Source organism: Chiloscyllium plagiosum, chromosome 3, assembly GCF_004010195.1.
Source record: "Chiloscyllium plagiosum isolate BGI_BamShark_2017 chromosome 3, ASM401019v2, whole genome shotgun sequence".
Classification (NCBI taxonomy): Eukaryota; Metazoa; Chordata; class Chondrichthyes; order Orectolobiformes; family Hemiscylliidae; genus Chiloscyllium; species Chiloscyllium plagiosum.
The window spans coordinates 89,653,808-89,668,537 of record NC_057712.1 but is presented as its reverse complement, the minus strand read 5'-3'; the positions used below and the strand labels follow the sequence as shown (position 1 = coordinate 89,668,537).

The following is a 14,730-nucleotide window of genomic DNA, read 5'->3' as shown; positions in this document are numbered from 1 at the left end:
GGTTTCAATTCCAGCCTTGGTCTGTGTGGAGTTTGCATGGTCTCCCTCTGTCCGTGTGGGTTTTCTCCAGGTACTCCAATTTACTTCTACAGTCCAATGATATGCAAGTTAGGTGGATTGGCCATGTTGAATTACCCATAATGTCCGGGAATGTGTAGGTTAGGTGGATTAACCATGGGAAATGCAGGGTTGCAAGGATAGGGTAGAGGGATAAATCTAGGTGAGATGCTGTTCAGAAAATGAATGTGGACTGGTTGGGCCAAGTGGGCTATTGCCACATTGTAGGAATTCTATGACCTTGTCTGCGGCTGACACAGAGAGGAATTAACCCTCCAGAATTATTATCCATCATTTTCATAATTTAAGCATTACCAATAAATAACTAAAAACTCTAAATGGACATTTTCCAAGTTTAAATAAAACTGATTTGCATCCATTACAAGGGTTTATAATTAACTTGGCCATTTATTTATTTTTTTAAAATTTGTTTTATATATATAGTCTATATATAGTGTATAGATATGGATGTAGAGAGTACAGAATCAAAATCAAAGAGTATTCACAAATTAGTGTTAAGGCATGTATAACACATTTAAAGGTAATATTGATAATGTATGCATTATAAATGAGCCACCATATACCTTGCACCACTACATTGCCCCTTGAGGTTCATAATTGTCATTTTAGCTTTTTTTTATCTCCACAGGTGAGATTCTTTGAAATATTCCGGAGATGGCACTTAAATTACATTTGAAGTTAAGAGTAAGGTTTCTGTAATCATGTATAATACTCGTCACTCGGGTAACTAGTTGTCGTCTCGATTTCAATAGTCAAGAGCTATGGAACAGTGAAAGAAAGTCTACAGAATGATTCGCTTGTCAGATACAGATAAAGGAACGGAAGATCACGACTAACCTAAACACCAGGAATCGAGTTAAATAGAAAAACGAGATTGTTGATTCCTTGATTTAATAAAAACGTGGTTCAGGAAAGACCTTGTGATCATTGGGAGTTCGGCTTTCCCTGTTGGGAACCGTATCCTCGAAGGCCACGTGGAGTATTGCAATCACTCACCGACACTTTCTGAACACGCGCTTCCGAAGGAGCAAGCTTCTAACTGAGAGTCCATACATTTGCGCCTCATACGCAGTAAAGTGAGTGTAACATGAATCGATCATGTGTGAATATTAATTGTTGCGTTCTACTTATATGAAATGTATTTGTTTGCTACGATCATTGGTATCAAACATGCAAAATAAATGATTTAATACCTGGATAAATTCCTGTCGTTGCTTTGGGCAAGAGCTGTCTGAAAGGAATATCATACAAAGTTTTTTTTGGCAATCAAACGTCATTTGTATGGTATAATTTCGAGACGCCTGGAGTACCTGGAAGGGTACATTTTTCATTCTTCATCGAAGCAGACGACACCTTTCCCAATCGCCTTGACTGTGGGCAAATCTATCCTTCAGTGTCCAGCTATGGATAGTAAAGTTTGCCCACAGGCAGAAAAGTAACGTTTAATTGATGCAATTAATAACTGAAATCTCGACATGAAAACATCCTGAAGTACAGCAGGTTTATTGTCCTAACACTTTTTCCGACCTTTACCTACTGTCATTAAACAAAATCTCCCAGGAGCAAATGTATGCTCATACCATGGTGTAGCTTTACTGAATGACAGAGAAAACCATTTCGTTTCGGAAGCAAGGTTTATTATGTGTTCGTTTGTTTCTTGAAGACAAATTGGTTTTCATTCAAACAACCAGTAGGTGGACAGACCTAGCAACAAAATCTGTCTGAAAAGTGAAGCAGCATCACATTGAAACTGAATAAAATACAACAAAATCACAAGGTACTCAACTTTTTTTTTCTTAAAATGAGACCACAACTGGACAATAAACAAGTTCTACCCATCACCTTTACAATGTGTCTAGTGAACGGAAATCAGATAGTGGACTATCTAGCGTCAAGCATTTTCAACCCACTCACAGAGGTATGGAATCATAGATAAATACCCCGCTACTGGCTCACCATATTTACAATCCCATTAAATTAACATTAAATAAATATATACAAACATGGACAATGACAACCCGCCCTCCCCCTCCTAGCTGATTTCCATTGGAGATCCAGCAGAATTGATGTTCCAAGTTATATCACTGTTTGGAAATTGTAATTAAAAAAGACAGGTTATCTAGACATCAGAGTCAAAACATTTTTCTAGCATGTGACAAGGATGGGAACGGTCCAAACTACGTAATCTAATCATATATGTTTTTGGCACATTGTGTGAATGAATTCAAACCACATTTCTGTCAACATAGGATCCCAGCTAAAGGAATAAACATTTTTATGAAGAACTGTGCATTTTTCCCGAAATCAGTGTCAAAAGCTGACATGAAGTAGAATAAGGGGTTCTCTGGTAGGATAATTGAAAAATTATGAAGTTTGGATCAAACTTGAATTTTTACATATTCTGCAAATGAGGAATTTGTCATATTCAGTATCAAATGATGTCATTTGGGGGGGTTGAGGGACAAATGTTCATTTGAAAGGTATGGCAAACAAGAATGTTCAGATCGCAACTCGATATTGAATTAATTCTTTCTGGAACACTTACACCTGATTTACCCAACTATTGATCATCAAATGTTTGATACATGTTAGCTGATACAGAAGATTATTGAAATTAAGATAACCTGCCCATGTTGCCAGTGGACTATTGGTTGGCTACGAGGAACTTGGGACTGACGATGAGACGGTTCGAAATCAGTAGGGGGTGAAATATTCCTTCCAGCAATTCAACGATGAAGTGAAAATCATGCTCTTCAATCGATGCTTGAATCTGAACTAATTGGCAATGGCACTTTTAAACGTTTTTGCTTATCGTTCGTTCTACAAAGGGAAGAGATGCGCTAAACACCACCATGAATAAATGCTTTCCATTCATTTAAATTATTTTCTAGTTAGAGCCAGTATTTTCACGTCTAGCTACACGATCAATGTGACCCGAGTTTTAAGCTAACTCTTGGCCAACTTGGAACATTTCGTCATTGTCAATGTCTCACTACTCTTCCATTGCACATAGGATAACATAGATCTCTGAAAGATCCGACCGGCGGGAGAGGGAAAGCGAGATGAGGTTTTAGTCTATACACGGGCACCATGGGCAACTAGCCCCTTCTGTGCTGTCAACTCTGTGCCTGCGTACAGAACGAGAACAAAATTGGCCTCAGCAAGCTAAATCCCAACTCCTTTGGCAAGTTTTACCCCTTCCTTGCAGCTTTTTGTTTCTTAAGATGGGAGCATTCATCCCACTGTCTTTCTGGATCATTTGTAGGGCGTGTTATGACACAGGTTCTAGAGCAGATGAGACTTGAAACCAGGCCTTCTGGCTCAGACACAGGTTTCATTAGGGCGGTGCTATAATTGCCTTCTAGTCTGTACCGTAGTTAGCTTTCATCTTATTTGGCTTTAACTATGAGGTTAAACAATTCTACGTGTGCCTTTTGAACTGCAATGACCCTGGAATCCCAGGAATCTGCAGTCAGCAAATCTAATGCACAAATTGCTCCTTGGGCAGCAGTTCCTCACCTGTTCAGAGAAAAGGGAGGTGCAATGAAAAACTAAACTGCTCCCTGCTCATACAACAGTATTGCAGGTTATTTTTCGCGAGACTCAATCCTGGAACTTTGACAGAATGGAAGCGGGTCGTGCTTTAACAAAAGCAGTGCTAGGATTTTGCCTGGTTAAACACTGAGTTTATCTGTTCGAAATACCAACATTGTATCGTTTTAGAGAAAAACAGGAAGATATCATAATCATAGGGAAAGGACCTCGGTTTAAGCTACATGAAAATCCGCAATACATTTAATGGCAAGCGGAATGGAATAAAGAAGGAGGGAGGTTTTACTGCAGCAGTACAGGGACCTTAGGGAGACAAGTCTGGAGTGTGGAGTACAGTTCTTTTAACAGTTTGAAGAGAAAGATCTAAATACTTTAGGCACAGTCAAAAGAAGGTTCACTGACTCATTCCTGGGGTGTAGAGATTATTTTATGGAGCGAGGTTGAACAAGTTGGACGCTTATGCATTGGCTTATGAGAAGTGATCTTACTGAAACACAAAAGGTCTTGAGAGGTTGGATACAAGATGAATGGTTCTTCTTGTGGTGGGGTCAAAGCTAGGGGACGCACGTCAAGCATAAGATGTTTTGCTTTTGAGACAGATGCGGATTTTTCCCCTCTTAGGGCGGGGGGGGGGGGGGGGGAGTTTTCGTCTGTAGAATTATTTTCCACAAAAGGCAGTGAATGCTGACTTATTGTAGTCATTCAAGGCTGAATTAGTTAGGAGTTCGTTAGAAGGGTTACGGTTGTTGACGGGAAAGTAGAGGTAAGGCCACAATCAGATCAATCATGATCTCGAACGGCTTCTGCTCCTACGTCCTATGGTTCTATGTTCCTAGGAGCGTGCATCTTATTGTTTGGACAAAGAGTCAACTTTAAGTAATCCGCTTATCCTCATGATTTGGAATTGATCACCGCTTATCTTTTTTTATCAGTGACAGTCAGAGCCTTGAGTCAGTGATAATAAAACAATTAGCAGACAAAATAAATTAATCCTGTTCTTTCTTCATCAGTACAGAATTCTAAAGAAAATGCAACAAAATGCAGAGTCTTTCCCATAGATTTCTTTCCCTTGTAATATCCCAGGGACCCTGATCTTATTTAAGTGATGTTTTAACTCAGGATATTTTTAAGAAGTTTAAGTTAACAAGATTACTATGAATTCGCTAAGAAAGCACTACCGTTGCTTTTTCATGTAAGTGCCTAAGTAACAAACCAATTAAACATTCCTTTCACACCCGTGTTCTCCCAGGATTTCAACATTCCTGCTATGTATCTGATGAGTTTAACCAGTTTGGGCCTTGGGTTTGTTTATATCCCCACAGGGGATAACACTCCGCCACATACCACCTGTGGACTCAAGGAGCAGCACAGGTTCGGCTTGTGGTAACTCTTCCATTGACATGCATAGCCTAGGGCAAAGAGTGAAAATCAAGGAATATACGTGAAAAGGAAACTCATTCTCAAAGGAGCATTGACTTTGTAGAATGCCAAGCGTATGATCTTATATTTGCTTTTAAAAATCTTTTAGTAGAGTAATATGCCTATGCGTATCGTTAAAAAGGAGTATTGATAGATGGCCAACCATTCAGATGCAGCAATGTGAAAAATGGCTGCACATTATAGTATGATGACATTCATGATATGCATATCAACAACGATGACTACTTTGATGAAAACAGAATAGATCAGAGCTGTTTGCAATAGTTGAAACATGTAAATATGTTTGAAATTGCTGAATATTACAGTAACGCATTGCTTCCAAATAGATAACTAATGTATCTGGTTGTTCTCAAAAATATGTCTAAGTGCAGGTAGTGGAACATTCATTCTCGGAACCTCTGAGATTTAAGAGGAATAATCAGATTCCCTACAACGTTTATCGTTTACCTTTCGTGTGAGAAATTTGTTTTGTGTCGCCCTCAACTTCCTCGCCTTCTCTTGCAACGTTGTTATTGAACTTGTTTCAACATTGCATGCAAGCGAGATATGTGGACAGCGCGGTTCCACTGACCGAAAACTATGGGAAGCAATTTGAAAAATCTACTTTACATTCATGACTGTTAAACGTTTCACAGTCATGAGGACATAATTTGCTATTTTTTCCAGAAAATGCAGACAACATGGTTAAGAAATAAGAACTTTGCTATTTTTAGAGTAACCTCTGTCTTTTAGTTTGAGAGACACCCAGGACATCCAGACAGCCCAAGAATCTGCATGTTTTTCTCAATCCAGTTTACTGACCCGTGGCTATTGACCCGCGTGCACCAATTCTCTCTTTCAAACATAGCCTTTTTTATCAAGTGTGCATGCTAGCAATTTAATGAAATAATGCGCTGGGGTATTTCTTAAATAAGTGTATTAACAATTGACTCCAATCGTGATGGATGCAGTTCTGAACATTTATATGTAAACAAAAAAAGTCGATCTCGACATGTATTTATGGCGATATTCTGAAAAGACGTTACTTTCGGACGAACACATGAATTTTCTTCCTAACTAACCAAATCAAGCTGCTTTGATACAGCTCATGTGCTTTCTGCGTGCCTTTAGCTCGTGTTTGTATTAAAATCTACCATCTACATATAAATTGCTATCAGTTCTCGAGGGGTTGACTGGGTCAACGCGTTGCGTTCGGACAGTGCCTTCAGTGTCCATTCATGTTCATATTGACCAAACTGCGCATCAGCTGAGGTCAAAAGTGCTTTGGTGAGAGACGTTGCTCTGAGCTGAGGGAGGTTGCACGATAGCTATCCTTCGAGGGATAAGGAGGAGGTCTTTTAAAAAATCACCAAAACAGATTGATCAAAATGCTAATAGCTTCTTAAGGGGAGTATCGTGTCGTACTGCGTATTTAAGTAGATGCTGCTAAATTCAGAACAATTATTGAAAGGAAGACCAGTTACATTTAATGATGTGCCGGAATGTACCAAGTTTTAAATAGACTACGCCATGCAGGGGGAGCACTGCCCGTTTCTATAATGCGATGTTCCCTCCTCATTAATCTCTGTTGGATTTCAGCGCGTCTCTTTGAAGTGAACTCACCTTCTGTCTGTACTCATTCTGCTTTGTGTAGTTATTTTTGCAGTGCTGGTGTTCACCTTGAACTTGATCTGACAACTGCAATCGAGGGTGAATAATTATCTAGTTAGAGCTCCGTTTAGATTCATGTCGACTGGAAGGTTATGGACAGTCACACTACTGCCTGTATTGTTATGCTTGGGGTTAGATTCAGCAGATACATGTCATTATTGTCACCATATGTTAAATTTTGTGTGCGAACCATCAAACCTTGGGTAATAAATCGTTAAAGACACTACATTGAAAGTGCGCATCCAAATAGATGGGGGTAAAAAAAAGCTATTAAGTGTTTCTGTTACCTGATCATCATTTTCTTTTGCTGGAATGTTTCCATCCTCATAACATGCAGAACTGTGCACAGAAATCGGACCTGAAATGAACGTGGGACCAGAGGATTTTGATAATATATCTATAAAAATCAATTTGCAGTCACACAAGTAGATCTTGGAATCACCTGCCATTCTGACATAAAATGGAAGTCAAAATGTTTGCAAAATTGGAAAAATACCAAGAAAAAACGTCTTGATGCCTTGCATCCAGGTCCATATTGATTGCAAACAGTTGACCCAGTGTTGCTCCGTTATATGTGCGTTGTTGTCTTTTCCAAGTCAATAGAAGATTTTTTTTATATAAAGCTACAGAAAATAAAAAGTTTGGAGGAATGTTTTTCATTTCCTGTTCTTTTCCTCCTTGTCTCCAGTTTTGGTGCCTGCCTCCCCACCAGATGTGTGTCTATTTGGGTTGTTGTTTAGGAACATCTTGTCCAGTCCCTTTAATGCTTCCGTCAGGTAGTTCTGGACAGCTGTGAGAGCGGCACAAATGGCGGGAGAGCCAAAACCATGCGTAATGAGGCTAAAGTGAGTCAAACAGCTCTGGATGCCTGGGTCTAGGATGGGGTTGGGCCTGGTGTTCCCCAGTGGAGACCTATCCTGAGCCAGCAGATCTGTAAATTCTTTGCAAAGTTGCCTGCGGGTTAAGAAAACAAGACAAAGAATGTTGCCGTCAGATAACACAAATCAGATGTATGCAATGGCACTGCTATGGAAATTGGTTCAACTGCAAATCCCCACCCCCGCCCATCAACCCGCATATCAGGGTTAACTTAAGGCTGCCTGTATGGCATTGGCTTGCAATGTATGCGCATTTCTACAATAGTCTACAACTGCAATAGTCAAATAATTCAGGATGTTTTTAATGGAATCTCATATGTTCTCGATTCTTATAATGAATCACGGATGTGAATCTTTCTTTAATTTACTGGAGAATGAATGTAGTAATGCAAAGCTAAATATAGATTAATCTCATTGGGAATTAATCCTGCTAAAAGCAGGACAAGTTCATACATGTGAAAGAGTTAAGGTTAGGTTACACGTTTACTGGGGCCATTTTCAACCAGTAACACGTATTAATATTACCAGCAAATTTGGTCCTTGATTTAAAAAAAACTTGCACCTCAGTAGTATGCGAAATCAGAAATTATTACACATGAACAACGCGAGGAAAACATGGGAAACAAATTCAAGCAGAGCATTTTGCAATAGAACCACGGGGAAATGAAATCCCCGGGGATGTTAATATTGAAAGAGGTAGATCATAGAGACTTGCTATTGCATTTGTAAATCCGACAAGCTTAAGTAGTGTTCATTCCAAGAAGGTTGTATCTTTTAAAATTATATTTGAAGGTTAGTGTAGAATTATTCTGGAGGTGAAAGGTTAACTGGTGCAGGCGGGAGTATCGATTGATCAGCCATAATGTCAGCGAATGGCGGAGCAGACTCGAAGGGCCGAGTGGCCCACTCTTGCACCAACTTGCGCATGATATCCGCAGGCTGCTTTCTCACTTTTAGTGCCTCTGGTAAATTCAGCCAAACTGAAGGGGGAAAGAAAGGATTTGCTCTGATAGATTGTCAAGATGTGTTCGAATCCTGTTCAGCCGCGAAACTGTCAGGAAACCCCCGAAACTTTATGAAAGTTTCATCGACTTCTTGCAGAAGTTGCAACAGACCAGGAGAGACGCTTCCTTCACTTTTGGCCCAGAGGAATTTCACACCACGCCCGCCCTCCATTTGTGCAAAAGAAATTTAAACTCTGCTTCTAATTTGGCTGTGTAGTTCCGACTTGACTGTGATGCTGTGATACGGTATAAATTTCACCTAGCAGGAATAGTTGCTCAAAAGTATCTACAAGAGGTACTATCATAAGACCTGCACTGAACATTGCATGAATTGTCAGGGTTAAATCTGGTTATGAAAGAATTCTGGACCGATAGTTCTCTTCGGCTTTTCTTTTCCCTAACCTACCTGGATAGTTGTTGGAAACATCCAGGATGCGTTTGTCTCCAAAAATTTAAATTCCATGCATGGTCAAGATTATTTCAATCTGCTCAGGGGGAGGCAATTGCAGTCCCAAACTGAAAGTACGAACTAGTTCCTGTATGGCTGGAATTTATACTAAAGCCATCGTTTTCAGACTGGCAGCTACTGTATAATTGCAACATAATGCTGCTGCACCTGACCTGGAAATAATTAATATTTATATTGAGCGTTGAAATGGAAATTTGTTCCCATTTCCCAGCATTAGTCTCCATCAACTTGATGCACACATTGATTTCACTGCAACACTTTTTGATGAAAATATTTGAATTGTGAAATTTAACAATGAACAAAAACGAAATCTCAGAATATTGAGAAGTGGGTGAATTGCATTGTCTAACACTCTGCTGCCAAGCGGATTACCGATTTACTGAGTATTATTGTTTTTCGAATGATGAACATGGTGTCTACACTTATATTTAGACCATTTTATTGTCTACAAATTTACTGAATGGAGTTCCGTGCCAATGATCAGCATGCAGCGTAGAGTGCCATATTGTTTACTTTTCAAAGGTCATGTTTCCTTTGTGAAATATAAAGTAATATCAGCAATCACAGAAAACACAAAACAGGATAGTAATTTCATCCAAGAGGGTTCGTATAATGCAAACACTAGAAAGAGAAGTCTGAAAATTATGAGCACTATCATTTCCAGCCTAAAAGAGATATCGTGTAATCGCTTCCACTGAATTGATGATTGAAATCGACTTGATAAAACAACGTAGACACGGTCACAAAAAAACAGAAATTGCAGGAGAAACTCGGCAAGACTGGCAGTATGTGTGGAGGGAAAGCAGAGTTAACGTTTCGAGTCTGTGACCCGGGTACAGAACCCATTCTAAAGATGGGTCACTGGACTCGAAATATTGGCTTTCTTTCCACAGATGCCGCCAGACCTGCCGAGTTTCTCAAATAACTTCTGTTTTTGTTTCAGATCTTCAGCATCCGCAATTCGTTTTTTTTAAATTTTATTGTATACTCAGTGATATTCCTAAGAATATTTCGGATCTATTTAGTTTCCCTAGATCAGATGCCATTGTTAATATGAACGTTGAAGGTACTCTATTTGTCGGGTGCTAGATATATCCATACTGCAAAATTGTGGTGTACTCAAAGCTTCAATGAATGATTATCAACATTTAATTTCTGTGAAATAAGACAGTCACTGTCTTATATAGAGGAATAGTGTATGTGATTTTTAAATGGAAGCATGTATGTTCAAAGCCTTTTAGTAACCCATGAAATAATGCGTATCTAAAGGATGCGTTTAATAAAGACTCCGATAATATAAATCCATGTGTTGAGAAAAGATGATGTAACTCGAAGCCAAAAATTTCTGTCATCATTCCTATCAATATCATTAATACTGAGAATTGTTGTGCAGTGAGTCTTATCTTTTCTAAACTGAGCCAAAAATCATTGCATTGCAAATGAGTCTCAATAATGAAGCTATCAAATTTAGCTTTGTACATCTTCTTACTTTGAACATCCCCAACACGAGCAGACCTGAATCTTTCTCTCTTGAAAGCTCTTAAAAAACGTGGTATTGGAGAGGGCGTTAGTGAGGTCATGCAGTTTAAGCTAACCGAAGTGTATTCGTGTTACGCACAGAGGCTGGGGAATCCCGGTCATTTTCTCAGTAAGGAAGTACTCAATTAGTCAAGACAATATGTTTCAAAAATGCATTTTTAAAATGTTCTGTGGTGTTCCCCAATTCTATTGTTTACCCCCTCCCCCCTCCCCATTTCGTTTGCCATGTGTGTGGTAATACATATAAGAAGCTCATAGGAAATTGCTATGGGAACAGTCTAAACGCCTGCCTACATCGACCTTGTATTTTTTTTAACTATGTAAAGTAGGAAACGTCCACCGTGAAGGATTAATGGCAGGGAAGCCAGGCGCTTCTAGTCTTCAAAGAAAAAAAGAATCGCCTGCAAGCAATTAAACTTCTGAGATTATAATATCTTCTGACCCGGCGGAAAGGAACAATTAAATTCAAATCACGTCTAGCGAACATCTGGACAAATTTGAGCAAATGATTTTTTTCGGGTTTTTTTAAAATCATTGGTGGGAATCAGAGGGACTTTCCTCAATAATGGAAATGCATAGACAGAATCAAATATTAAAGACATTATTGCGGATCTGATTGAAACTATAAGAGCTCATTCGAAGTTTTGAAGGAATTTTTACTTAAATGCTTGCTGAAAACTAAATTATTAACTCCAGAATGCTGCTTAAATTAAAGCGTGTCTTCACTATATGTATCTGGTGTTTTTTTTTCAATCATTGCTTCATTGAAGGAAACGATTTTCTAAAGATTTTGTGGACTTATAGTTAGGGAGTTTTTAAATGACATAAACGCAGCCCCCATTTTATGTGCTGTGCTCTGTCTCCTGTAACTACATGTTGATACATTGTTCAAAATTACCTAAAATCAGAGTGTTTGAAGCTTTTTAGTAGGCGAAGGCTGCTTTGATACAGTACCAGACATAACACCTATTTTCAAATATCGTATTTTGTTCATGCATCATTGCACATCATCTGCAAGATTAACTGTTAGTGCTTGTTCCTTCAGGTCAGGTAGGAGTAGGTGAATAACTCACTTCGTGGCCAGGATCATATTCTTCCTGGAGTGCAGCTCGCTGGGATCTGTGTGCTGTCTGTTCAGGTAGTCGGCTGCCGCTTTGGCAGGGAATTCGGTTTCACAGATGTACCCAAAATCCCGGGCTAAATGTACGGCTTCGCCTGCAAGCCAAAGCAACATTACCTCATTATTTTTTTTAAAATATAGATATATCAGTATTATGTGCGCGAAGTTTCTGCTGTATCCTGTGCCTCAATACGTATTAGAAGTGATAGCATAAAGGAAAAAAGGAGCGCATCAGAAACATATTTGTGATGAATTTCCTGGCTCTGTTATGTGCACAATGTTCTGTTGCCAGTTAATCCTATTAGGTGTCCGTCTCGGTTAGGCTGTGTCTTAGTGCACGATCCTTGCATTACCTCCCCGCAGAAAAGCTCCTTTAAGAATTCAAGAGAAGCTAAAAGCAGAGAGCAATCTGGGCTCCTGATATAGTCGTTAGATATAAGAATCTATTGTAAGATTCTGATTATTTTAGGAATAAAGGTGCATATGCTAACTAATCGATCCCTGTTTTCTGTAGGGTACAATTGTGATGTCAACAATGAATCGTTTTTGGGATCTAATATTTTGCAATGGATATTCTCCAGATTTATAATGATGCAGTTTACAGGATTTCATTTGAAATTGGAATAAACGTGGCTGAATCTGATCTAGAGCTAGCGTCCGCACAGACGCAATGGGATGGATATGAAACAGCTCGTTTCGAGATTGAGATCATTATTTAGCTGCTCCATCGTTCATGAGCGTGGAGAGCAAAACTTGTACAAACATCTGGTTGTCGATTTTTTTAAAAAAAAGTGGCTTGGAAATGCTGAGTAGATCTAAAAAAAATTAAACCTTGGAAGAATAGAAAGGAAACATTTGGACTATTTTCTTCTGCCCAAAATGGTGGCAGTGTTGCCACCTTTGGGTCGATTTGTTTTCTGTTCAGTTTTGAGACAGAACATAAATGTTGTTTACCTTTTAATGTTCTACGATGGCTTCGTTTGTTAATATTATAGTAGTGAAGGTGTTTGTTAGTTACCTCGGGTAGAGATTTAAGTCTTTGCTGTAGGCAATCTAAATAAAATACCCGTTAGACCACATTTATTGCAGAGCAGTTGACTGTTATGAAGGAGTTGACTGTGGAACATTTATCTTCGAAAAGATAAATATTGTAATTAAACGAGAGACCCCCAGGAGTTTCTAACAAGCAGCAACTGAGTGCTACTTGCCAAAATAACACACTGCAACAGTGAAGTGTGAGCATTCAGAATGTGTTCAGTAATGTCTGATGGCATTCATGCGGAAGCAAGAAGAATAATTATAATCCATCTATGTGTTTGTCTATCTGTCATGGAATATACGTTCTATGTATGGATATCCATCTGTCTATACTACTGTGCCATGCAGGAAATGGCTATTCAGTATTTTCCTCATAAAATGCTGAGGAATTGTGAACTGATTTTTCTCATAAGAGGCACGTTAAGCACATGTTGTAGTATTGGCAAGTGTGGCTAAATGAATCTATCCGTTCTCATAGGAAACAAAAAAGTGGAAGACAATAAGCGAAAACATTTTACTTTCGAGTAAGGCGATTTTACGAAAACTGCCCATTGCCGACTTTTTGTAGAAAACATTGTGCACCTGTCTACAGCACATGGACAAGAAGGCAGCTCACCACCATCTTCTCAAACACAAGGAGTGGCGGGAAATAAATGCTGGCCCAGTTATGAATATAGCAAATAGGAGCAGAAGTAGACCATTCGGCCCCTCGAGCCTCTCCGGCATTAAATGAGATCATGGCTGAGCTATTAATGCTGCGAATGTCATATTTCCATCCATCCCTTGATAACTTTTGAGATCCATGTCATCAATCTACCCCACCTGATGCTATATCAATGAATGCTGGCCAACAAAGCCGAGCTCTGATGGATTCAAATAGATACTGTCTCACTCTTCCAGCAGTGAACCTGTTTGAAGTTCTTTGCAGACGATAGCTCGGGCTGGGCACATGAAAATATTCGCAGCACTAAGTGATTCAACTGTGTTGGTAATAATCACGCGAATTATTGTCAGGTTGTTACAACCACGCCTCCTTAATAGCGGTGTTCTCACAAAATATATAATCATAAAATGCAACTTTTCCATTTCTCTTGTACTTTCTTGGAAACAGAACTCGAAGAAATATAAACAAATGATAAATAGATGGATGTTTCAGATGCCGTTGTCTATAGAAAAAGGCAAAAAAGTAGACGACAACACATTTAGCATGCCAATTTTCTTTTCTTATCGATTTTTATATTTTCTGTTATTTCTATTCTTTTCACCAAAATGCTGATCCTCACGAGTGCGCAATACCACAGGTCTTCCAGTTATTTAAATACATCCCAACTAATACATCAGCCTTAACATTGGCAAAATTAGACGGCTCACATCACTTGATTAGAAAGGATATGATCGCTCTACAGTAAAAATCATTTCACAGGATATTTTCCCAATATAAATGCAGGTCCTAAACAGGTAAGATGTTTCAGTCTCTAATGTACATGCAGAAGTGGGGTAGAGGTGGGGTCTCGAGGATGGGGCACTGGGAAATCAGGAGTGAAAAGTAACAGGTATTCAATCTTACTTTATCGTTGTGTATAGGAACATCAATAGAAATATAAAGAGATATATGGGCGTCTGTGACGTTTGTGTATGACCGTGCTAATGTGTAACTAAGTGACGGAGAATGCAGTTATTTATAAGCATTTTTAAATGCAACCATAAATCATGCATGAAGGTTAACTAAAAGAAACCCTTCTAGCCTTGAGATAAATGCATTTATAATATTTATTATGATGTATGAACGAAGTAGCTGTTTTGTTAAATTACATAATTAATAATGTAATTTCTCTTTGAAGTTAGAATAAATTGCTTGATCAAAAGTGCCAAAATAATGTGAAGATTAATGTTGATATTTCAGTCACTAATACTTTCAGCTAACTTTCGTGCAATAAATATTGTTCAAAGTACAGGTGATTA

General features: G+C 38.8%; 1 protein-coding gene across 2 annotated transcripts in view; it reads right to left on the bottom strand.

The window, feature by feature from the left end:
• Window positions 1-1,693: 1,693 nt before the first annotated feature.
• Window positions 1,694-14,730, bottom strand: part of tfap2b (transcription factor AP-2 beta) — a 46,532-nt gene continuing 33,495 nt past the window's right edge. For both annotated transcript variants that reach the window (XM_043685879.1, XM_043685886.1), the window contains exons 6-7: window positions 11,684-11,825; window positions 1,694-7,674 (exon numbers count right to left, since the gene is read on the bottom strand). In XM_043685879.1, the coding sequence (XP_043541814.1) occupies window positions 7,377-7,674; window positions 11,684-11,825 (440 nt within the window). In that variant the 3' untranslated portion in view covers window positions 1,694-7,376. The remainder of the gene's footprint in view (window positions 7,675-11,683; window positions 11,826-14,730) is intronic.